Below are 20,764 nucleotides of genomic sequence, written 5' to 3' on the forward strand. Positions count from 1 at the left end.
ACTGTGCCGAGAGGGTATGTCGATGGGGCCTGCAGGATTTCGACAGCTTCCAGGAATGCCACTGGCCTTTTCCGGCGCCGTCCCCGCTGGCGCCACCGCAGCGTTGCCGGCATGGGGAACCCGGGAAGCCCAAACTGGGTTATGACGTCCTCGCCTATCCATCTGCACTGTTTGCAGCAGCGCACTCCCCAGAACGAAAGGACACGCACAGCCAATTCCCCAACCAGCGATGCAGCAGCCTGTACAGGTCACGATGCAGCCGCTGTCGCAGAGTGAGCAGCCCCCCGTGCCACTGCGGTGGAGAGAGGCGCTGCACAACCTGGAGGCGGCGCAGAGCACTCTGACCGACCTCAGCAAGCAGCTCGAAGGGGCGCTCTACCTCGACGACGAGGCTTGGCAACAGGCTGTGCCACACGCACAGTTCTCCGCCGCCCTGCACGTCAGTCCGCCGCCACCGCCCGGCCACGCTGCTGCCGCCCCCCTTTGCCCGGCCCGATTCCTGAGCCACACTCTACTTGCATCGTGCAGGGCCAGCAGCGCAAGATCCAGGAGCTGGAGCAGCAGCTGCGGGTGGTGGTTGCGCGGCTGGAGGACAGCGAGCGGTCGCGGCGGGCGTCCGAGGAGAAGGCGCTGCACCTGGCCGCCGAGCTGGAGAACAACGCCTCGGTGTTCAAGCTGCACTACGAGGAGCTGCTGCGGCGGGACCAGGAGGTGCACGACCTGCAGGCAGTCATCTCGGCGCTGTCGCTAGGCGGCGGCAAGGGCGGCGGCGGCAGCAGCCTCGGCAGCGGCGAGGAGGAGGACATGAGCTGAGGCGGCAGACTGTTTGCTCACTGCTGGGTTCTTTCTCCCAGCTGCTCGATTTTCTTCTGCTCGATTTGATTGTCACCTAAGGTGTCACCTCAAGGCTTGCACCATACTGCATCATGCACCCCCCTGCCTTTGCGGCACAGCATGCAGTTTACAATGGCATTGTACAATGCAGCAAGCGGTCTGGCAATGGGGTGTGTCAGTGGTGCAGCGACAGTCCAAAAAGAGCGCAATGCTTTCAGCGCCGCAGGTGGCAAGCGGTGAGTGGGGGTCAACAAGAGCGCCGGCCTGGGGGCCAACAATTCATTGTGTTGGGGCGCAGCAAGAGGGCGTGCAACACAAGAGAGCGGCGATCGTGTGGGGTTGCGGAAAGGTTGGGACTGTCCTAAAATCGAGGGGCAAGTGTGGTGGAAGCACGGGAAAGATCCACGGGAAGAATCAGGGCCTACAGAATGAATGGGTAGTGCCTAGTCGCGGGCTGCGGCAGGCGTCACGGGGCTGCCGGGCATGGCGGCGCCAATCAGCCGCGACATGACTCCTCGCAGCTCCAGGATGGCTTCTGCAAATGTGGGGCGCTCCGAGGTCTCCTGTGCCCAGCAGCGGCGGATGAGCGACACGTATGCTGCATGCTCGTCGGCCGGAAGCTGCAGGTACCAGGGGCGAAACAAGCGGGTAATGTGAGGGTATTCGCACAGCGGCTGCAAGTGCATCGCGAGGCCAGGCACTCAACATGCATGATTCAAGGGTCGCCTTGAACGAAGAAAAGCATATAGCACCAGCAGCAGCCGCGCACCTGGTCCACGCCTGGCAGCTGATCTGCTGGGGGGATGGCCAGGCGCTCGCCTCTGCTCACCATGAACACAAGCTGCATGGCAGGCACCACAGGGCAGCGACATGCTGGATTCAGCACTGCACGGTCTGGCAGTGCTTTTTCCTGCTACAGGCATGCCTCCCATTGTGCGGCAGGCGTGCCTGCCTCACCTGGTATAGATTGACGCCCTCCCACGGCAGCTGCCAGGTCAGCAGCTCCCACAACACCTGCATTTTGGAGGCAACGGGCAGGATGAGTTGAGATCCGGAACAGTAGCGATGGCCGCTTGACGCCAGATGTCGAGGCAGGCCCAAGGCATGTCGAGGCAGGCAGTGCCCCAGGCCATGCTCACCGTTCCAAAGGAGAAGACGTCGCTGGCGGCGGTGGCGTTCTGCCCCATCAGCACCTCGGGCGCCTGCAACCAGAGCGGGCACAGTGGCAGCAGCAACGTCAACAAGAGGCATGGCTGGGCAAGCAAAAGTGCGCATATCAGAGCAGCGGTATATGCAAGATGGGCACGAGCCTGCAGGCTAGCCAAGGCAGTATGGCTGCGCCTGCGGCGGCGGCTGCGCACCAGCCAGCGCGGGTTGAGCAGGCCGCCTGCCGAGCTGGAGCGCACGCTGTCCTCCAGGATTTTCGACAGGTTGAAGTCGCAGACCTGCAAGAAGGTGAGGTCAGCAGGAGGAAACAGTCGACGCAAGGCGAAGGCTCCCCACCACTCTCAAGTTTGGTTGGGGCTGTTCGGAAGGCCAGCTGGGCCATGCACCGTGGGCACGCCCAACAGCTACAGCAAAGCCAGGCTCCACCTCCTGCAGGCCACCCCTGACCTTGACCCGCCACGCTGCGTCGACCAGGAGGTTGGGGGACTTGAGGTCGCGGTGGAGGATGGGCGGGTTGTGGGCATGAAGGCACAGCATGCCCTTGGCAGCATCCAGCCCCTACAGGCAGCGAGGAGGAGCCGACAGCAGTCAGGTGCCTAGCAGATAGGTAGCAGAGGAATGGTCCAAGCAAGGGGGTTGCTGCACACTTCTTTGTGCAGCTGTCAACATTGGGAGGCTGGCGTTGGGAGCTGCGCTCACCATGCTCAGGCGGCGGACCCATGTCAGCTGCTGGGCTGCTTGGTCAGAGCACTGGGCATTGCGCAGCACATCCAGCAGCGAGCCCCGGGAGCAATACTCTGCAGGCCAAGGGCAGCCGCGTCAGTGCCGGACGAACAACAACCAGGAACGATGCGACCAGCTGGCGGCGCTCCCCAGGCACGCACCGGTGACCACCGCCGGCGGCGAGGCGCAGACGCCCAGGAAGAGCACGACGTTGGGGTGCCTTAACGAGGCCATCAGCCCCGCCTCCTTCTGCAGCTCATCCATGACGGGCAGGGGGAGGCTGAGGGAGGCGCTGCTGCCGGCTGCTGCGGCCGCGGCGTCATCAGTCGAAAGCAGCAGCTTGACGGCCACCAGCGTCTCGTTCCAGGTCGCCAAGAACACCTGCGCTCCAACAAGCAGGCAGCACAAACCCACATGTAACTGACTGCAGCCACGAGCACGAGGACGGCAGCCAAGCCCGCCGCCCACGCCTGCCACACATGCACCGGCCGGCAGCGGCGCCTGGCACACACGCGCCGCCGCCTCTGCCTGCTCCCCCACCTTGCCGAAGCTGCCCTCCCCAAGCGGCCGCTGGATCTTCAGCTCCGAGTACTTGAGCTGCCAGGGCTTGAGGTCCACCAGGCCGCTGGCGCGGCGCTGGCTGGAGGAGGCGGAGATGGAGGGCGTGAGGGTGGCCTGGGTGCCGCCACGCGCCGACTCCTCGCTGTCTCGAGGCGTGGGCCGGCTGGGGCCCTGGCCCTCCGGCTGCAGCTGGCTGTTCACCCACAGGAGCAGCGGGTCGCTCTGCACGCTGCTGCAGGCGGCAGGGGGCGGGGGGGCAGCACACGACATCCGGTCAACGCCAGGGATGCATGGCATACCGTCCCCCTGGAGCAGCTGCAAGACTTGGCTGGCTGCGGGACGGCAGGCTCGGCAGCGCAGGGCGAGGAGGTTTCGAGGCGGCGGGCGGCGGCGGCGGCTCACGTCGGCCCTTGCCGCGAGCCTGACGCCGTGCTGCCCAGCCGCATCATCTCAACCTCATCCTGCTGCATGTGCTCAGTCAGGGTGGCAGCGGGAGAGGAGAAGGGCGAGGCGGGCGGGGGTGGCGCGGAGGGCGCCGCCGCGCTCTGGGCCGCGGCCGCGGCCCACAGGTCGGCCACGCCCTGCATGCCGTACGGCGACTGCGGGGTGACGGCGCGGATGCGGCTGCTGGCGGCGGTGGTGCCGCCGTCGCTGCCCGCGTACGGCGCCACGCCGGCCGCGGCCGCCGAGATCGCCACGCTGCCCACAGCCCCAGCCTTGCTGGCTGCGCCAGGGGTGCCGCCGCCGCACTCTGCAGAATCGAGCATATCATCCAGCTTGGCGGCGCCCAGCGCGAAGCTGGGAGAGCCGGCCTCGCCCGTCGGCGCGCCCGCCGCGGGGGGCTGGTGCGGCGCCTGAGCCAGCAAGCGCTTGCGCTTCTTGTGGCGGCGGCGGAACCACATGAAGGCGCCCACGATCGCCAAGATGATGGCTGCAGGCAGGGCAGTGTGAGCGCTGGGCGTGGGCGCAATGCTGGCGCATGAACCAGGGCGGGGGACCAGCGCATGCATACAGGCTGCTGGGAGGGACGCATGGGCAGCATGCCGCGCCGCCTGCCGCCAGCAGCAGAAGGGCATCCAGCTGCGCCCCTATAACTGATCTTGATTAATTATAAATAAAAGGAGGGACACACCGTTGCCGACGAGCACCCCCGCCACGATGGCGCCCGTGCTGGATGAGGAGCCACCGTCGCTGCTGCTGCTGCCGCTGCCGCCGGTGCCGACCAGGTAGGGCAGGCGGAACAGGTCCAGGCTGCGCAGCACTGCACCAGCAACAGCAGGGGCGCAACCGAGTGTCAAGGACCCCCCCATCGCGCCTGCAGCACCACCCAGCAGCAGCTGCAGCGCAGGGGACTCACGGTCCAGCGCTACGCCGCACTCCTCCTGGTGCTCAGGGCAGTACATGCGGTCGCAGATGTCGCTGCAAGGGGGGTGGCGGGCGAGGCGGCGGGCACAAACAACCGCATGAATGGGCGGCACTTGAATGGAGGCAGCCCCCTCGGCAATGGGTGTGTGTGCCGCTGCATGCTGCCGCTGCACAAGAAATCCTTGCGCACGGGCTGGCTGGCGGCGGGGACCACGCTCACAATGGCTGGCTGCCGTTGCCGGCAGCGGGCGGGCCTCTGTAGGACTGCGGCAGCGTGCGGTTGACAAACATCGCGCACTCGGGCGGCAGGTCCTGCAGGCAGATAGATGGGCAGGATAGTTGTGAATGCGCCTGAGCCTCCATGGACAACCAGAGCAGCTGACACTGCACCGGTACAAGCGGAGAGCAGACTCTCGCTCGCAGGCTCACATTGAAGACGCCGTGGCACTGCCACGGGCACTCGCTGTCCTTGGCGACCGTCAGCGTCGCCAGCACAGTTTTGCACGCGCTCAGCGGCCCCTGGATGCCGCTGAAGAACTTCTGACAGCTGGCATCGTTTTCGCCTGCAGCAGGGCGAAGCAAACACCATGAAAACAGCGGTGCCGGGCGCACAGGGGGCGCAGCAGGTAGTGCCTGCAACGTGCCACCCACGACGCCGCCAGTTGTTGCCGGTGGGTGGTGGCGGGAGGGGCGGCAGTTGCGGCTGTCCAGCAGGGCGCGGCAGGCCCTTCACTCTACCCCCAAGATGCTGAGGCACCGCGGGAAGCGGCAAGCGCCAGCCGCAAAGAGTTGGCTGGGCACGCGGTAGGTAATGGTCGTGCGCTCACCTCCTTCGGCCTCTGCAGCTGCGCTTGCAACCGCTGCACAAGCGAGCGTGAGCAACAATGAGCAGGCTGCTGCCCGCGCAGAGCCCATCCCGCTGTCCCCTTGCCAAGCCCTTATGTTCAGGGTGGTGCGCCAGCGGTCATCGTGGACACGCGGTGTGGCTGGAAGTGTAGGAAACCACCGCCTCGCCAAGGGGCACCGGCGGTGCCACCGCGACAGCGTACGCCGCCAGGTCAGCGGGCGTACAGAGCAGGTGGCGCCAGCTGCGGCGGGGTGACCACATTGAGAGGCGCCCCTACTGCTGAAGGCATAACCACCTGCCATGCATCGTTGCAGCCGTGGTGCTACTCCTGCTCCTATCAGCAACAACCTCCGACGCCCCCGCGGCGTTCAACCGAGTTGTTACAGGGGCTGGAATGCAACCAGCACAGGCAGGGCATATTGCGGCCATTATCTGGGCTCATACTGCTTGTTTTGTACAGGGAGGGCAAAAAGACGCCAGTTTTTGCCACGGGGGGTCCGTGCAAGGCGCGATTTAGATGGGAACACGCAAGTGAGCTGCAGCAGCAGAGGTACGGGCAACAGGGCAGAGCCGGAAAATGTTGGCATGGGGGGAGCAGCGCGGGAAAAAAAGAAGTGTTGTTCAGAGGAGGGTGAGGAGTTGAGATAGCACACAAAAGGGAATCCTAACAGATGGGAGGAGAGGTTTTAGACGGATGAGAAGGAATTCTAGGTGAGCCTACTTGTCACAGGGCCAGCATGATTGCAACTCTCACGCGTTGGCTGGCGAAGGAGAGGCCGGCGCCGCGGCGCTGGCCGCAAACGTTTTTGTCAAAATAGCCCTGCACACGCAAGGCAACAGGAGGGCCATGCTGAGCGCCATTTGCCCAGGTTCGAAGCAAGGACAGCAGGCAATGAGCAGCCCACCCGCGCCGCCAGCTGGCCTGCTCACCTAAGCTCTGTGATGATGTCAGCAAAACTGGGACGCTCAGAGGGATCCTGTGCCCAGCAGCGCTGGATGAGCGCCACATACGTGCCAAACTCGTCAGGCAGCAGCTGCAGGCGGCAGACAAGGCGGCGAGGAGGCATAAGGAAGGGCGGTCTCGTGCTTTCAACCAGCCCACTCGCAAATGCCGCCGGTACCAACAATGTGCCTGCACAGCACTGCGCGGTTCGGCCCCACGGGCCAACCAATGCAGGGAGGGAGGAGGCAGAGTGCCGCGCAGCGCACCTGCTCTGCGCCTGGCAGCTTGTCTCCAGCAGGGATGGCCAGCCGCTCGCCTCTGCTCACCATAAACACAAGCTGCATGACAGGCGACACAGGGCAGCGATACGCTGGATTCAGCTCTGCACTGTCTGGCAGCACATTCTCCAGCTAAATACATGCCTCCCGTTGTGCGTCAGGTGTGCCTGCCTCACCTGGTACAAGTTGGCACCCTCCCACGGCAGCTGCCAGGTCAGAAGCTCCCACAGAACCTGCAGATCAGAAAGCTACTTCAAGCGCAGCGCCAAGGGAGCAGTCGCCATCTGGCCCCTGATCCCAGGCAAGTGCAGGCAGGCGCAGGCAGCGCCATGCTCACCGTTCCAAAGGAGAAAACGTCGCTGGCGGCGGTGGCGTTCTGACCCATCAGCACCTCGGGCGCCTGCAACACCAGGCAGCCAAGAAAGCACGTGGTTAAAGCTGGCGGCAGAGCTTCCGCCTTCAGTCAGCCAGGACGACATCCACCCGACCCCAGCAGCCGGGCACAGAGGAGCATCGCACGCAGGCGGCAGGCGGCAGCTCACCAGCCAGCGCGGGTTGAGCAGGCCGCCTGCGGAGCTGGACCGCACGCTTTCTTCCAGCAGCTTGGACAAGTTGAAGTCGCAGACCTGGCAGGGAGGGTGCGCCTCAACAGCAGTTAGGCTGGCCGCCCAAGCCTGCAGCACACATGCTGACGTGTTGAGAGGGCCGCCCACAGCATCGCTCACCTTGACCCGCCACGCTGCATCCACCAGGAGGTTGGGAGACTTCAGGTCGCGGTGCAGGATGGGTGGGTTGTGGACATGAAGGCACAGCATGCCCTTGGCGGCATCCAGCGCCTGGAGGGCGGAAAGGCACAGCACCGTGAGCAGCAGGCACCGCCCTGGCAGCTGCTGCGGTGGACGACATCGCAGACTGCATTGAATGCCCCGGGAGCTCCGGGCACAGACAGGCAAGAGGGGCTCACCATGCTCAGGCGGCGGACCCAGGTCAGCTGCTGCATGCCCTGCTCGGAAGCGTGGGCATTGCGCAGCACATCCAGCAGCGAGCCCCGGGAGCAATACTCTGCACGGCCGGGGGAGGCGGTTTGTGGGTGCATGCACAGGGGATCGGGAAGCGCGAAATTCAAGCGCGGCAAGGCTGGCGGCAGCAGCAGCAAGGCCTGTGCGCCGAACGGGCTTGCCCAGCTGCATCACCAGCACGCACCGGTGACCACCGCTGGCGGCGAGGCACAGACGCCCAGGAAGAGCACGACGTTAGGGTGCCGCAGCGAGGCCATCAGCCCCGCCTCCTTCTGCAGCGCCTCCATCACGGGCAGCGGCAGGCTGAGCGTGCCGCTGCCGCTGCTGCTGCTGCTCCTGGCGGCGGCGGCGGCATCATCTGTTGAGATCAGCAGCTTGACTGCAACAATTGTCTCGTTCCAGGTCGCCAGAAACACCTGCGCTCCAAGCAGGGATGGGTCCCACGGTCAAAACACCACCAGCGGTCGGCGCTGCCGGCGAGGGAAGCACTCAGTGCGGCCAGGCTGTGACGCGGCGCAGCAGCCGGCTGCCCTCTGGACTCACTCACCTTGCCGAAGCTGCCCTCCCCAAGCGGCCGCTGTATGCGAAGCTCCGAGTATTTGAGCTGCCAGGGCTTGAGGTCCACCAGGCCGCTGCTGCGGCTGGCGTCGAGGCCCACCCATCCGCTGCTGCGCCGCCGGCTGCTCGTCCCGGCCCCGGGCGGCCGTGCCAGCGCGGTGTTGCTGCCCGCGGCGGCCTGCGACTCCCCACTGGCCTGCCGCTCCACTTCGCCGGCTGTGGGGGTGCTCAGCGCCTCGGAGCTGCCGGCCGCCGGCGATCCCAGCGACTCTGCGCTGGCTTCTGGCGCGGGGCCCAGCGCCTGTTCCCCTTGGCTGCCCTGCTGCTGCATGAGCTGGCCGCTGACCCACGTCAACAACGGGTCGCTGTGCACGCCGCTGCAGGCAGGCAGGCAGGCAGCAGGCAGGGACGCCCGCGGCACACCCATCCATCAGCCGACCGCCACAACTCCGCGGCTGCCAGCACAAGCCCCGGTGCTGGCACGTGGCGGGCTGCATGGGAGGCGAGGCGCACGCGCTGCGGTGCTGCGGCACGCAGTGCACAGCGGCCAGCAGGTGCCGGGCAAGCAACCGAGGGCCCGCACCTGAGCTCCCGCTGCGTGGCAGACATGCCGCTGTCGTACCGCATGATCTCCAGCTCATCCTGCTGCATGTGGCTGGCCGCCAGCGTGGTCGACGACTGGGCTGGGGAGGAGGCTGGCGGCGGCGGCGGCTGCCACCGCGCCCCGGCCCCTTGCGCGGCAGCCTGGGCCCACAGCTGCGCCACAGCCTGCATGCCATCCACGTGTTGCGGCAGGGTGACGGGGTGGGGGTGGCTAGCGCTGGCGGCGCAGATGAAGCTGGCAGCAGCAGCGGCGGGAGCCGCAGCAGCAACGGCACCGGGCCGCTGCATGTTCGCTGCAGGCAGTGCAGCAGCGGCGGCGCCAGGCGGCTGCACGGGCGCGGCAGCCAGGGCAGCGGCGCTCCCGCTCCTGCTGCTGGCCGCAGAGGCTGCGGCAGAGGGCGCGGCGGCGGCGGGGCCGCCGCGCGCGGCGACCGCGACCAAGGCAAGGCTGGCGCTGCGGACCTGCTTGCCGCTGTCGCCGCGCTCAGCGGCGTCTAGGGCTCCTGGGTGGTAGCTGCCGCCCATTGCTCCATTGCCGACGTAGGCAATGGTACCGTCAGGGCCCATGAGGCCAGTGGCGCCGGGAGCCAGTTCGAGCGCCTTGGCCTGCTCCGCGCGCAGCCGGCACTCGCGGCGGTGCCGCTTCAGCCACACGAAGCCCGCGATCAACAACACCATACAAGCTGCAGAAGGGAGCAGCAGCAGCAGACAGGGGCATAACAAAAAGGGTCGGCGACGGCGGCCAGGAGGCCGGCGGCGCCCATGCCATGGACGGCGCTCCAGCAGTCTCTGCGTGCGGCGGGAGCTGGCCCGCACCGTTGCCCACAACCACGCCCGCCACGATGCCTCCCACGTTGACGGACGAGCTGCTCCCGGTTTCAGCGGGCATGTTGTCTGGGAGGTTGAAGAGCGCCAGGCTGCGCAGCACTGCAGGAGCGGGGACCAGCGGCGGCGGCACAGGGGCGGCTCGACGGGCCGGCACCGGCACCAGCAGCCGTGCAGGCGCGCACAGGCAGGAGACTGGCTGGCTGCGCGGGAGGGGTGGATAGCGAGGGCACGCGGGCCGGGGCGGCCAGCTGGGCAACATAGGCAACCGGGCAGTACCAGCAGTGCCAGCGGGCGCACCCTCCAGCGCAATGCCGCACTCCTCGGCGGGGCAGAAGAGCATCTCGCAGATATCGCTGCAGGGGGCACAGGCGTCCGCACGACGGTTAGCGTGAGTATGGACGTGGCACGCTGCACGGCGCGTGGCACGATGGTGCAGGCGCCGCCAGGACCCGCGCAGCCGCGCTGCTGCGCTCACAACTGGCTGGTGGCGGCGCCCGCGGCGGTCTTCCCGGTGTACTTGTCCGGCAGCGTCTCGTAGACGTATTTGGTGCACTCAGGGTACATGTCCTGCAGTCAAGTTTTGATATGGACCTGACTTCTTCAAGGGAGATGTGAAGGCAGCCTGACTCTGCTTCGAGGGAGCCTGCGGCACAGCATGGCAGGCGGCCTGGACGCACCTTGAACACGCCCTTGCACTGCGATGGGCACTTGCTGTCACTGCCCGCAGGCATCTCTGCCAGCTTGTCCTGGCACTGGCGCAGCGCGGGCTGCAGCAGGGGTGCAGGGATGGGGGCCAGGTTAGGCAGGGCAGCGTGTTCGCACCAGCTGGCACCCATGGAGGCTCTGCCGTGGCTGCCTCACCTTGACGTCGGTGAAATACTTCTCGCACGTCTTGGCATCTGCAGCGCATCGCAGCAAGCACAGTGGCAAGTGGCAGGGCTGTTGAGTGGCCTGCCCGCCGGCAGTCCCGACGGGCGGCGGCGGCAAACGGCAGCGAGCTCCAGCTGGTTTCCTTGCCGCGCATCCACATCTGATCGGCGTCCTGTCGGTGCTGGGCAGAGGTCCAGAGAGCACCGTTGGGCGTTTGAGAGCACACACAGCTTCACGCGGCAGGCGCACCTGCAGAGGGTTCGCCCTCAGCGGCCGCAACCATGCCGCAGCACGCCAAACAGCAGGCCCCCAGCAGCAGCAGGGCTGTAGCCCTGCCGGGGAACCCCGCCATTGCGAGGTTGTTGAACACTGCAGCACGGCGCCCACACACACACAAGAACTAGCGGTGTGCAAGAGTGATCAAACTGCGCTATGCCGGCTGACAAGGCAGGGGTGGCCCAGCATGCCAAAGCAGGGTAACGGCGATTCGGGGGCGCGGGGGCGCCGCCGCCCGACATTGGGCAGGCTGCCTTGGCAACCCCTGATCCATGCCGTGATTCATGCACCTGATACATGCCGTGATTCATCAGCAGTTCTATCCATGCTGTGGAAAATGCAGCACTGTTGCGGCAGCAGCGCAGGTGGCCACGGCCGCATGTCTGCGGCGGCCCGACGCCCGCTCGCAGCCCACCGAAGTGCCCTCGTTGCACTTTAGCCTGGTGGGCCAGGCGCGGTGGGTGCCAGAACCTGCCTGGATGCTGCTGCGATGCGCGCTCAACTGATGCCTGCGATGCTGCGGCAGCGCCGCTTTGGAAAGCGGGAAAAGAAAGTACGTTTGGTAATGCACGTAGCCTGCTGTTGGCCGCGTGGACCGGCCATCGAGCACACCAGTCTCTGCATTCTCACACCCTGCCATCCTCCGCACCTGCAAGCCCTCCCCCGACGCACGGTCCGCGTTGACCTCCCACCAAGCCCTCAACCGCCTCCCCCCGCCCTCCTCCCTCCCGTGTCCTCCATCCAACCATGCCGCAAACCATCGTCTCGCCCCGCGCCGGCCTCGCGCAGCTCAAGCAGGTGGGGTTTGGGTTGCGCCGCCGCGTTTGCACGATCCGCAAACCAAGTCCCTGCCTGCGAAATGGACTCGAGGCTTGTTGCAAGTGCCATGCATGGGGGCTCTGCACGCGCCGCAGCCTGGTGAAGGCCCCTGCCGCGGCTGTCATGCCCTTGCGCATCGCCGCCGACGCCCGCTCCCGCCTCGCCCTGCCTGCAGGCTGCCGCTGCCGACGCCGCCGTCCGCGACTACTCCGAGTCGTGGGGCTATGCGGACGAGGGCCTGCTGCCCGGCAAGAAGCACTACCAGCGCGACTACACCGCCTGCCAGCTGGAGAACGACGACTACGCCGAGCGCCTGGGCGAGCTGGTGGGTGCCCCCAGCCCTGCGAGGGGCAGCTGAGCCCTGCTAGAAAGAGGGCTGCCGCTCCTGCTGTGCCAGACTCTGCTTCCCAGCTACCTCCCAGCCAGTTGCAGCCCTTAAATCACCTCACCTCACCTCCCTGCCCCGCCGGCGCTCGCAGGTGGCCGCCCAGTCCGCGGTGGCCGCCGCCGCCGCCGCCGTGGCCCAGTACTCTTCCGCCATGTCCTACGCCGCAGGCGGCCGCTCCGAGCACAAGGTGCAAACAAAGGGCAATGCTGCACATGCAAAACAGCGGCCATGTGCACGCGTCCCCTCTGCCGCGGGGCGCCTTGCCGCGAGGCGCCGCACCCACGCCCGTCATGCTGCGCCTGCTGTGGCTGTGCAGGCGCAGGGCGCCGACTGGGACTCCCGCCTGGACATGGCCGACTTTGCCGAGGCTCTGGAGGACCTGGTGAGTGAGCCACCTCAACTGCCCCAAGCCCCGGGCTTCCTACCTCTCACTGCGCCTCCGCAGGCAGACGCCGTCCCGCACCTGCAATTTGGTGCAACAGCCTGATGCCCTGGCCTGACTGCTCCCCCGTGCTCTCCCGTCCCGCTCCATGCAGGTGCACCGCGCCCAGGGCGCCCTGAGCGCCGCCGCCCGCGCCTCCGCCGCCTACAACTCCGCCATGGCCTATGCCGAGCCCGGGAGCGCGGAGCACAAGGCGAGGCTGCGGCGAGGTTGTTTACATGGGCTGGCGGGGCAGGGGGCCTTGCGCCGGGAGCAGCTGCTGCAGAGGGGAGGGCGGCATTCAGGCCCGACATATGCACAGTCTGAGCAAGGCTGCCTGGGCTGTCTGCTTTGGGTGCAGGCCGGCGCCGCCGCCCCCGCCCCGCTGGACCACGCCGACATGGCCGAGTGCCTGGAGGAGCTGACCCGCCGCTTCCGCGCCTGCGCCGCCGCCGGCCTCCCCGGCGGCGACGCCTGGCAGTATGCCGAGGCGGGGCGCGCGGAGCACAAGGCGGGCGCGGGCGAGGCCGCCGAGGCGATGCTGAGCACCGCTGACCTGGCCGAGCGCCTGCGCGAGCTCATCGCGGCCTGAGCCGGCCGCGTGGATGAGCGGCAGAGCCGCTTGCCTGCCCAGGCAAGCCCACCCATGCGGCACAGAATAGAATCAGCACCCAATTCAAAACTGCCGAGCGGCGCCCTCTACATTGCATCTTAACCCTCTCCTACCCCTTTTGCCCAGCCCGTTCCTTTGCTCACATTCATCCAAATGAGAACTTGCGCGAACACTTTGTGAAATTTAATTCTTCAACCTAGCGCTGTCTCTGTTTCCAGTGCCCTCCGCCCCATGCCCCATGATACCCCAAGTAGCGCTGTCTCTGTCTCTCGGTGCTCTCCCGCCTCATGCCCCATGATACATACCCCATGCCCTAGCGCTTGATTATTTCTTCACGTGATGCAGCGTGCTCCATTCTTTGATTCAAACTGAGCGGGACAGGAGCAACATGAGGGCGCCCCACAGCCCCTGTAAACAACCGTCATTGACGTAGCAAGGCAGGCAGGCAAGAGCAGCGTCGGTCACTGCCAGCCGGCGCTGAGCGACGCCGGTGGCCCCGCAGGCTGTTGCCAGGACTGCCCCCCAGGCGCTGCTGTCGCTGTTGCTGCCGCTGGGGTGGGAGGCGCTGCAACAGCGCTGCTGGCGCGAGCAGCAGCCACCTGCAGGCCACCACAGGGCAGCCTCAGGACGGAGGAGACGGAAGCAAGAGCAGGAAAAAGTGGCCCGCAGGGACCAGCAGCGCCCAGTCCCGCAGCCACGCAGCCAGCTGGGCAGCCTGGGCGGGCCTCACCTGAGCTGCGTGCGCCGCGTGCATGCAGCGCCACCTGCTCTCCTCGGCAGATAGCTCCCCCGGGTGCCCCGCGTCGACCGGCGGCAGCCCCGGCGGCCACGCACGCGCCAGCCGCTGCTGCCACTGCACGCTGAAGTCCTGCAGCCGGTCAATGAGCTCCAGCGGGGCGATCTCCCACACATAGTCGCTGCCTGCCGGGTCGGGCGCGGGGAGGTGGCCCAGCCGTGGGAAGCTCAGAGCCTCGCGGTGCAGCCGCATCTCCTGGCAGAAGAGCTGCGGGTCGGCCGCCGCGCGCTGCCCCGCCAGCCGAGGCCAGCCCAGCTCGCAGCACAGCCACCGGCTCTCTTCTGCTGACCTGTCGCGCGGGTAGGAGGCCGCCTGCGGCGGCAGCGGCAGCGGCAGCGCGCCCGCCAGCCGCTGGCGGAGCTGGATGGAGCAGCGCTCCGCCTGCTGCGCCTCGGCGTGCGCGTCGGCCTCGTCGTACTGCCGCTGTATGCGTACCGCCAGCTCAGCATCCGCCGCCAGCTGGCTGTCCAGCGAGCGGCGGCCCGGCGGCGGCGCCGCAGCCGCAGCCTCTGCCCGCCGCTGCCGCCGCTCCGCCACCTCCTTGTCGATTTCCAGCCGCCGCGCCGCCACGCGGGCTCCCGCCGTTGCTTCCACGGCTGCCTTCAGGCGCAGGCAGATGGCGGGCGGGGTGGCGGGCAGCCTGGCGCGGCACACGGGGCAGGTGTTCCTCCCAAATTCTATCGTCCAAGTGCTGTAGCAGTCGTGACAAAAGTCGTGGCCGCAGAGCCTGCAGGGGCAAAGGAGGCCAGCGTTGGATGCAGCGGCTGGCGGTGGAGATGAGGCATAGGACTGAGGTGGAGAGCGGCAGAGCGAGGGTAGGCTGACTCACCCAACCACAGGATCCACCAGGATGTCGGCGCAGATGGAGCAGTCCCAACCCCCTGCAGGCAGAGCAGGGGAGGAGCTATGGAGCGGCGCTGGCGCTACCGCCGCCCGACAGGCACCGCCGCCGCGGCAGGAGGGCTGGGCCTCCGCCTGCAGCGGCCCACAACAGGCATCAACAGCAGCAATGAGCAAGCTGCTGCGGCGTGCGGGCGGGGCACCTGTTGAGGGGTCAGGCTCCTGCCCGTCGCCTCCTCTCGGGACCCCAGTGGCCATGTTCGTGCAAGCGTCGCAATGCAACTATCACGGGGAGTGGCGCAGGATGAAAGAGGACACGATTGCCAGCTAGGACAGTGGAATGGAAGTGACACCAATCGAGCTTCTTGTTCTCGAATTTCATTGTATCTGGAGCCAATTGGAGGTCATTTGCTCGATTGCAGCGAGGCGGCGCAAATGGGGCCAGACCAGGCTGCGCCAGTTTCGCTCGACCTGGCGGGCTTCCAGGCGCTCATAGCGCAGCCCCTGTTGCTGCAGGGCCCGTTACAAGTGCTTATCGACCAGCGGCAGGGCCGAACACGCCGGTGCTGGCTGCCGGGAGTCGTTTCGGTGGTCCACCATCACGATTGCGACTTGGGCCGCCCTCCCTTGCACCCGCAGGCCGTGCTGGAGCTGCTGTTCGGTACGCTCAAGTCGCAGGCGGCAGCAATTGGCGAGCTGCAGGGGCAGGTGGCCGGGCTGGACGGCCAGGCGGCGGCGCTCGCCGCCGCCGGTGCGGATGCAGACGAGCGCGGCCAGGGCGCCGCGGCGGCGCTGCGCCAGCTGCAGTCGCGGCTGGAGGCGCACGAGGCGGCGGCAGCGCGGGAGCGGCGCGAGGCCAGCACCCGGCTGGAGGCGCTGGAGCGGCGGCTGCACGGCGCCAGCAACGTGGCTGGAAGGCAGGCGGCCCTGGATGACATAGCATCCATGCTGGGCGTGGCGGTGCCGGAGCCGGTGAGCCGACCCTCTGGGCCGCGCATTGCCGCCTCGTGGGGTGGCCGCTTACGATTGTGGCGGTGGGCCTTGCAAGCAGCTGTCAATTTCGAAAGAAAGAAAGGCTGACAGCGCCACGCAGTTGAGGGCGCCCTGCCCACCTGTCGCCACCTGTCCTTCCCGCAGGCGGTGCCCCTGGCCCCACAGGCCGATCCGGCGGCCTGTGCGGTGGCTGCACCATCCCCGCCGCCGCCTGCCTCCGCACACGTCTCTGCCGACGCCCTGGCAGAGCCCGACAGCTTTGCCCACCCTACCAACGGCAGGCGCAGCCAGAGCGGTGGCGCGGCTGTTGATGCCGAAGGCACTGCCGGCCGTGGAGCACCAGCCGAAGGCTCGTACGTGGCCGTGGAGGCAGGGGCAGGCACGGAGGCAGACAGCGAGGGTGACAGCGCTGCGGCGGCGGATCCAGAGGGTACAGATCGGCAAGCGGGCTGGGAGGAGGAGGCCCCAGAGGCCGCAGATGAGGCGGCGGCAGAGCACTGCATTGTATGGGTTGGTGCGGCGACAGATGGCATGGGCGGCGAGCGCCCCTCGACTGGCGGCCGCCGCTCCATGCAGCGTGCGAGCTCCCTGGGGCAGCCCGCTGCCGCCGCTGCAGCTCCGTGCCCTGCCGCAGAGCAGCCTTGTCAGGGCAGCCTTCCGCCATCCGGCCCAGGAGTGCCCGTCGCTGGCCCTGGCATGAAGACGGCGCAGCCAGGTTCCCGACGCACCACTCTGGCTGCTGCAGCATCGACCAGGGCCAGGACGAGCGGCGGCAGCGGTCGCCCATCTGGCACTGGCAGCGCGGCTGCAGGCCAGGCCGCCGCTCCTGCAGCCGAGCCGCCTCTGCCGCAGGCACGCAGTCACATGGCACTGCCAACAGAACACAGTGCAGAGGCAGAGGGATCCAGCAGGCAGGTACCCACCCACAGCCCGCTGCCCAGCCTGTCTTCGCCATCCAGCAGGCCCGCACCAACGGCGGCGGCCGCTGCTCGCCCCGAGGCACCCTCCCCGGCAGCCCTGCTTGCCGCCGTGCAGGCTGGGAGGGCCAAGCCTGCGACCGCAGGACAGGCACCACCCAGCCCCGCCTCCTCCCCAACCCGCCGCCTCAGCCAGCTGGGCAGGTCGCAGCAGGGCAGGCCGCGGGCGGCCTCGCTGCCGCTGGGCCCCGCATCCGCCGCCGCCGGCGCTGCCGAGCCAGCGGGGCAGGCACCAGCTGCAGCGGCCGGTCAGGAGGAGGGCCTGGGCGGGTTTGGGGCCAGCGCAGCAGAAGGCGCGAGCGAGGCCTCACTGGCGCCACCCTTTGGAGGCTCGGCGCCGGTCACGGGCAGGCGCAAGACAGGCGAGCACGAGGTGTTTCTTTCCACCTCCACGGCAGGATTGCCCTTACCAGGCCGAGGAGCCGCCCTCCAGCATCCACGCCTGCCCGCCGTATGCCCACTTACCCGGCCCTTTCTTTGCCCATCCTGGCACGATGCATGATGTGTCCGCTGCCCTGCTTCCCCTGCTGCCATGCTGCCCTGCCCCGCCTGCAGAGGCCTCTCGCAAGCTGCTGGAGGTGGTGGCACTGCTGCGCAAGCGCCCCAGCATCCAGGAGACGGGCCTGCTGTGGCAGCTGCAGGCCTCGCTGCACGAGACGGCGGAGGAGCAGGAGCGGCTCAAGGGGTGGGTGGGTGGGCTGCTGAGGGGGTGGGGCGATGGGGGAGATGAGGGGGGGAGAGAGAGAGAGAGAGAGAGACAGAGAGAGAGAGAGAGAGAGAGAGAGAGAGAGAGAGCAGCGAGTGCCGTGAGCAGTGCGTTGCCAGTGGCGGGGCGCTGCGGCAAGCGCTGATAGCAGCCGAACCCCTCTGCTCTCTGCACACACCCCTGCCGGCTGCACAAGCTCCTGCGTTGATTGACTCCTGCTTTGATTCATGGCCTGGCGCTCGCAGGGAGGTGAGGGCCCTGCAAGAGCAGCTGCAGGAGCAGCTGGCCTGCTCCGCCCGGCAGCTCGACGCGGTGCAGCCGCCGGCGGCCGGCGGCGGCAGCCTGCCCGCGGCGCCCGCTCCCTCTGGGGCTTCCATAGAGGAGTTCAAGGTGGGCATGGCCCAGGGGGTGGGCAGCTGGTGGTTGGAGTGGCAGGCTCAGCCTGCTGCTGCTGCCGCTGGGTAGCAGGTGTTCATCGAGGGCCTGCGCTGCCCGGCGCCGCTCCCCACTGCACCAGCACGGCATCGGGTGGGGTTCCTGCTGGCTCACACTCTGGCTCACACACTTTGCTTCCTGGCACAGGTGCTGGAGGATCGGGTGGATGTGCTGGGCTGCGAGGCCCAGCAGGGCGCCCAGAGGCTGGTCCGCCTGGAGGGTCAGGTGCAGGAAAGCTCCAAGCGGCTGGCGCGGCTGGAGGACGCGGCAGAGGCGGGGCAGGCGGCCGCCAGCCTGGCGCGCGCATCCTCCAGCGGTACCGCGGGCGACGCGCTGGCCGCCCTGCAGGGCCACCTGCTGGCGCAGCAGCAGAAGCTGCAGGCGCATGCGGATTCGCTGGCGGCGGGCATCCGGCAGGGGCTGGCGGGCCAGGTGGGGGCTGGGCTGGGGAGTGGTTTGGTAGGGAGGGCTGGGGAGTGGCGGCGCCCGCTATAGGGAGCAGCTTGGCCCTGCCGGCCTGCCTGCCGGCCTGCCTGCCTGCCTGCCTGTGTGCGGCAGAGTGGGCATCCATCTAATGAGGCACGCTGCCTAGCTGCGCCCACCCCCGCCTCCTGCCCCTCAGGTGCACAACGCGGTGACGGGGGCGGTGGGCGAGGTGGGGCGCCGCCTGTCGGAGCGGCTGGCCACTCGGCAGGACCTGCAGGCGCTGTCCTACAAGGTGTGTGGTGTGTGTGTGTGTGTGTGTGTGTGTGTGTGGTGTCGTTTGCGGTGTTGTGTGGTGGTGTAGTCGCAGTCGTTGGGGAGTGTGGTGTGTATGGTATGTGTCAGCATCGTGTGGTGAGTCGTGGTGTGTCAGTGTGTCTGTGTGGTGTGCTTGTTGGGGTGAGGAAAGACAAAGAGGCCTGGCCTGGCCTGAGCCTGAGGTCGACCTTTCTCCCTGCCCCTCTCCCCCCCCTGCCCGCGCCGCCTGCGCAGGTGACGGGCAAGGTGTCTCGGGAGGAGGTGGAGCGCATGCTGAGGGCGCACCGGGCGGCGGCTGCGGCGGCCGCGCAGACCGCGGTGGACCCTGCATGGGCGGGCCCCGCCGCCGGCATGAAGTTCAAGTGTATCAGCTGCGATGCCGACTTGCAGCCCTTCCTGTTTGCGGCTGCTGCCGGGGCGCTGGGCGGCGGCGGGCAGAACGGCGGTACCGCAGACCTGCGGTACTGCCAGCTCCCCGCCGCCTCCCCGCCGCGCAACCCGGGCCAGCCCTGGACGGCCGCCGTGGCGGGGGCCGCGGGGCCGGGCGCTCGCCCAGACTCGGCGGCTCCGCTGAGCGGCGGCAGCGGCGGCGACAGCTGTGGGCAGGCAGGCACGCACGTGCAGCCGCCTGCGCCGCAGCAGTCGGGGGTGCTCAGCTCCAGGCCATCTACTGGTGCCTCGCGGCTAGGCGCCCCCGTCAGCTGGATGCACCGCATGCGGCGCGACACGGGCGGCAGCAGCCACGACGCCCCCGCCGGCGCAGCAGCCGCTGCCTTGGCAGCCACGCCGCCGGCGGGGTCGCGCCGCGAGAGCGTGAACAGCGCCGCCGAGCTGCAGCAGCAGCCCTCGCTGACGAGCGTGGCCCTGCGCAGGCCGCAGACCGCCTCTCCCGTGGGCGGCGGCACCCCTCGCCAGCCACAGCCACAGCCACAGCCACAGCCACAGCAGCAGCAGCAGCAGCAGCAGCAGCCGCAGCAGGAGGGTGAGCAGGCAGAGGGCAGCGACGACTTCTATACTTCCATCAGAGAGGAGCCTGCTGGCGCTGAGGCCGCAGCAGCAGAGGAGCCCTCCCGTGCCTCCCTGGCCAGCAGCGCCAGCAGCTGCGGCGGCGGCGGCAAGGGCGGAGCTCTGCCAGCCCTGGCCTCTCCCCCCGGCTGCATCAAGGCCGCGCGGCCCGCCACCGCGGCGCTGCCCGCGGCAGGCGACTGGGAGCTGGCGCGGCTGGGCAACAAGCGCAAGACCACCGGCGCAGCCGGCGGGCTGGTGCACTAGGCGCCCAGCTCTGGTCGCAGGCTCTCTCCTCCACCTAGATGCTTGCCAGGCTTTGCCAGGCGGACTTGCTTATCAAGATAGTGCCCTGCCTGCTTTGATATTCCTTCTTGAGGTGCCCGAAACTGCCCTGACCTGCCTTGAACTGCCGGATTGATTGACCGCCCCGCTCGTAGCCAGCAGTAGCGATCAGCCTGCTTGTGTGTTGCAGCGAACAGTTAAGTAGGAGCAATGTAGCAAAATGGTAGCGGCAGAGGGCGGCGGCAGCCGTGATACAGTGGGGAACTACAGGGCTGCTGCGCGGGCATGAGGGGCAATGCGAGAGGACAGAGCAGCGAGGGGGGGAGCAGGAGGGGTGGAGGGGGAGCAGGGCAGGGCACTGCAGCATGCGTGCTGCGCTTGTGGGCAAAGCCCTGGCACCGTCGGCGCTCCGGGCGGGCGACTTCAGCTCAGGGAGGGCGCCGGTGGGCGCCGGCATCTTCCTGGTGTGGGTGGTACCGTCAGGCGGTACCACCAAGCTGTACCGCCAGGCTGTCACGCCAGGTAGACATACGTGGATCGGTCGGTGGCGTCTCGCTCCAGAAACTCGCGGTCTGCAGGGTGAGCAGGCGGCACGGGCGGGCGGTCGTGAGGGTTGGGCGGGTGGTGGAGGGTCAGCCGGGAGGTGGATCACAATGCATGCACACAGGGCGCAGGGCAGCCCTGTGTGCAAACAGGCTGCAGCCTGGCACAGCCGCCCCGCCCGCGGCAGGTGCCGCGGCAGCCCCCGGCAGGCCCGCGCCTCCCAACGCGCGCACACGACGCACGCCCCACATGCACCGTGCCCCGCAGCAAATCCCAGCCAACCCACACCCCACCCGGCCGGCCGCCCCACCTATGAGGCTCTCGATCCGT

General features: G+C 68.1%; 5 protein-coding genes across 5 annotated transcripts in view; 1 reads left to right on the forward strand and 4 right to left on the reverse strand.

Moving 5' to 3' along the window:
• Positions 1-949: 949 nt before the first annotated feature.
• Positions 950-3,287, reverse strand: CHLNCDRAFT_36848 (hypothetical protein). The gene is made up of 9 exons (XM_005844569.1): positions 3,265-3,287; positions 2,886-3,105; positions 2,701-2,798; positions 2,449-2,559; positions 2,196-2,279; positions 1,974-2,036; positions 1,792-1,848; positions 1,604-1,675; positions 950-1,454 (listed from the first exon to the last, which is right to left on the reverse strand). Exons 2-9 carry the CDS (start codon positions 2,986-2,988, stop codon positions 1,278-1,280), a joined length of 765 nt encoding a protein of 254 aa, XP_005844631.1. The 5' UTR covers positions 2,989-3,105; positions 3,265-3,287; the 3' UTR covers positions 950-1,277.
• A 3,139-nt stretch (positions 3,288-6,426) lies between these two features.
• Positions 6,427-7,542, reverse strand: CHLNCDRAFT_13628 (hypothetical protein; the record flags this gene model as incomplete). Its single annotated transcript, XM_005844570.1, has 5 exons — positions 6,427-6,531; positions 6,859-6,951; positions 7,056-7,118; positions 7,261-7,344; positions 7,444-7,542. Coding segments are annotated over 5 exons (444 nt in total), but the record flags the coding sequence as incomplete, so codon positions are not given.
• Positions 7,543-13,574: 6,032 nt separating this feature from the next.
• Positions 13,575-15,007, reverse strand: CHLNCDRAFT_138947 (hypothetical protein; the record flags this gene model as incomplete). Its single annotated transcript, XM_005844571.1, has 4 exons — positions 13,575-13,712; positions 13,844-14,636; positions 14,739-14,790; positions 14,953-15,007. The coding sequence occupies 4 exons, from the start codon at positions 15,005-15,007 to the stop codon at positions 13,575-13,577; spliced, it is 1,038 nt and encodes a 345-aa protein (XP_005844633.1).
• Positions 15,008-15,184: 177 nt separating this feature from the next.
• CHLNCDRAFT_138948 (hypothetical protein) lies at positions 15,185-19,873 on the forward strand (the record flags this gene model as incomplete). Its single annotated transcript, XM_005844471.1, has 9 exons — positions 15,185-15,277; positions 15,389-15,721; positions 15,887-16,246; positions 16,778-17,092; positions 17,277-17,404; positions 17,671-17,815; positions 18,008-18,292; positions 18,483-18,578; positions 18,836-19,873. 9 exons carry the CDS (start codon positions 15,185-15,187, stop codon positions 19,871-19,873), a joined length of 2,793 nt encoding a protein of 930 aa, XP_005844533.1.
• Positions 19,874-20,404: 531 nt separating this feature from the next.
• CHLNCDRAFT_138949 (hypothetical protein) overlaps positions 20,405-20,764 on the reverse strand; it is a gene marked incomplete at both ends in the record, with an annotated part of 6,857 nt that continues 6,497 nt past the window's right edge. The window contains one exon of the mRNA XM_005844572.1: positions 20,405-20,463. Within this exon, the coding sequence (XP_005844634.1) occupies positions 20,405-20,463 (59 nt within the window). The remainder of the gene's footprint in view (positions 20,464-20,764) is intronic.

Source organism: Chlorella variabilis (genome assembly GCF_000147415.1).
Source record: "Chlorella variabilis unplaced genomic scaffold CHLNCscaffold_22, whole genome shotgun sequence".
Classification (NCBI taxonomy): Eukaryota; Viridiplantae; Chlorophyta; class Trebouxiophyceae; order Chlorellales; family Chlorellaceae; genus Chlorella; species Chlorella variabilis.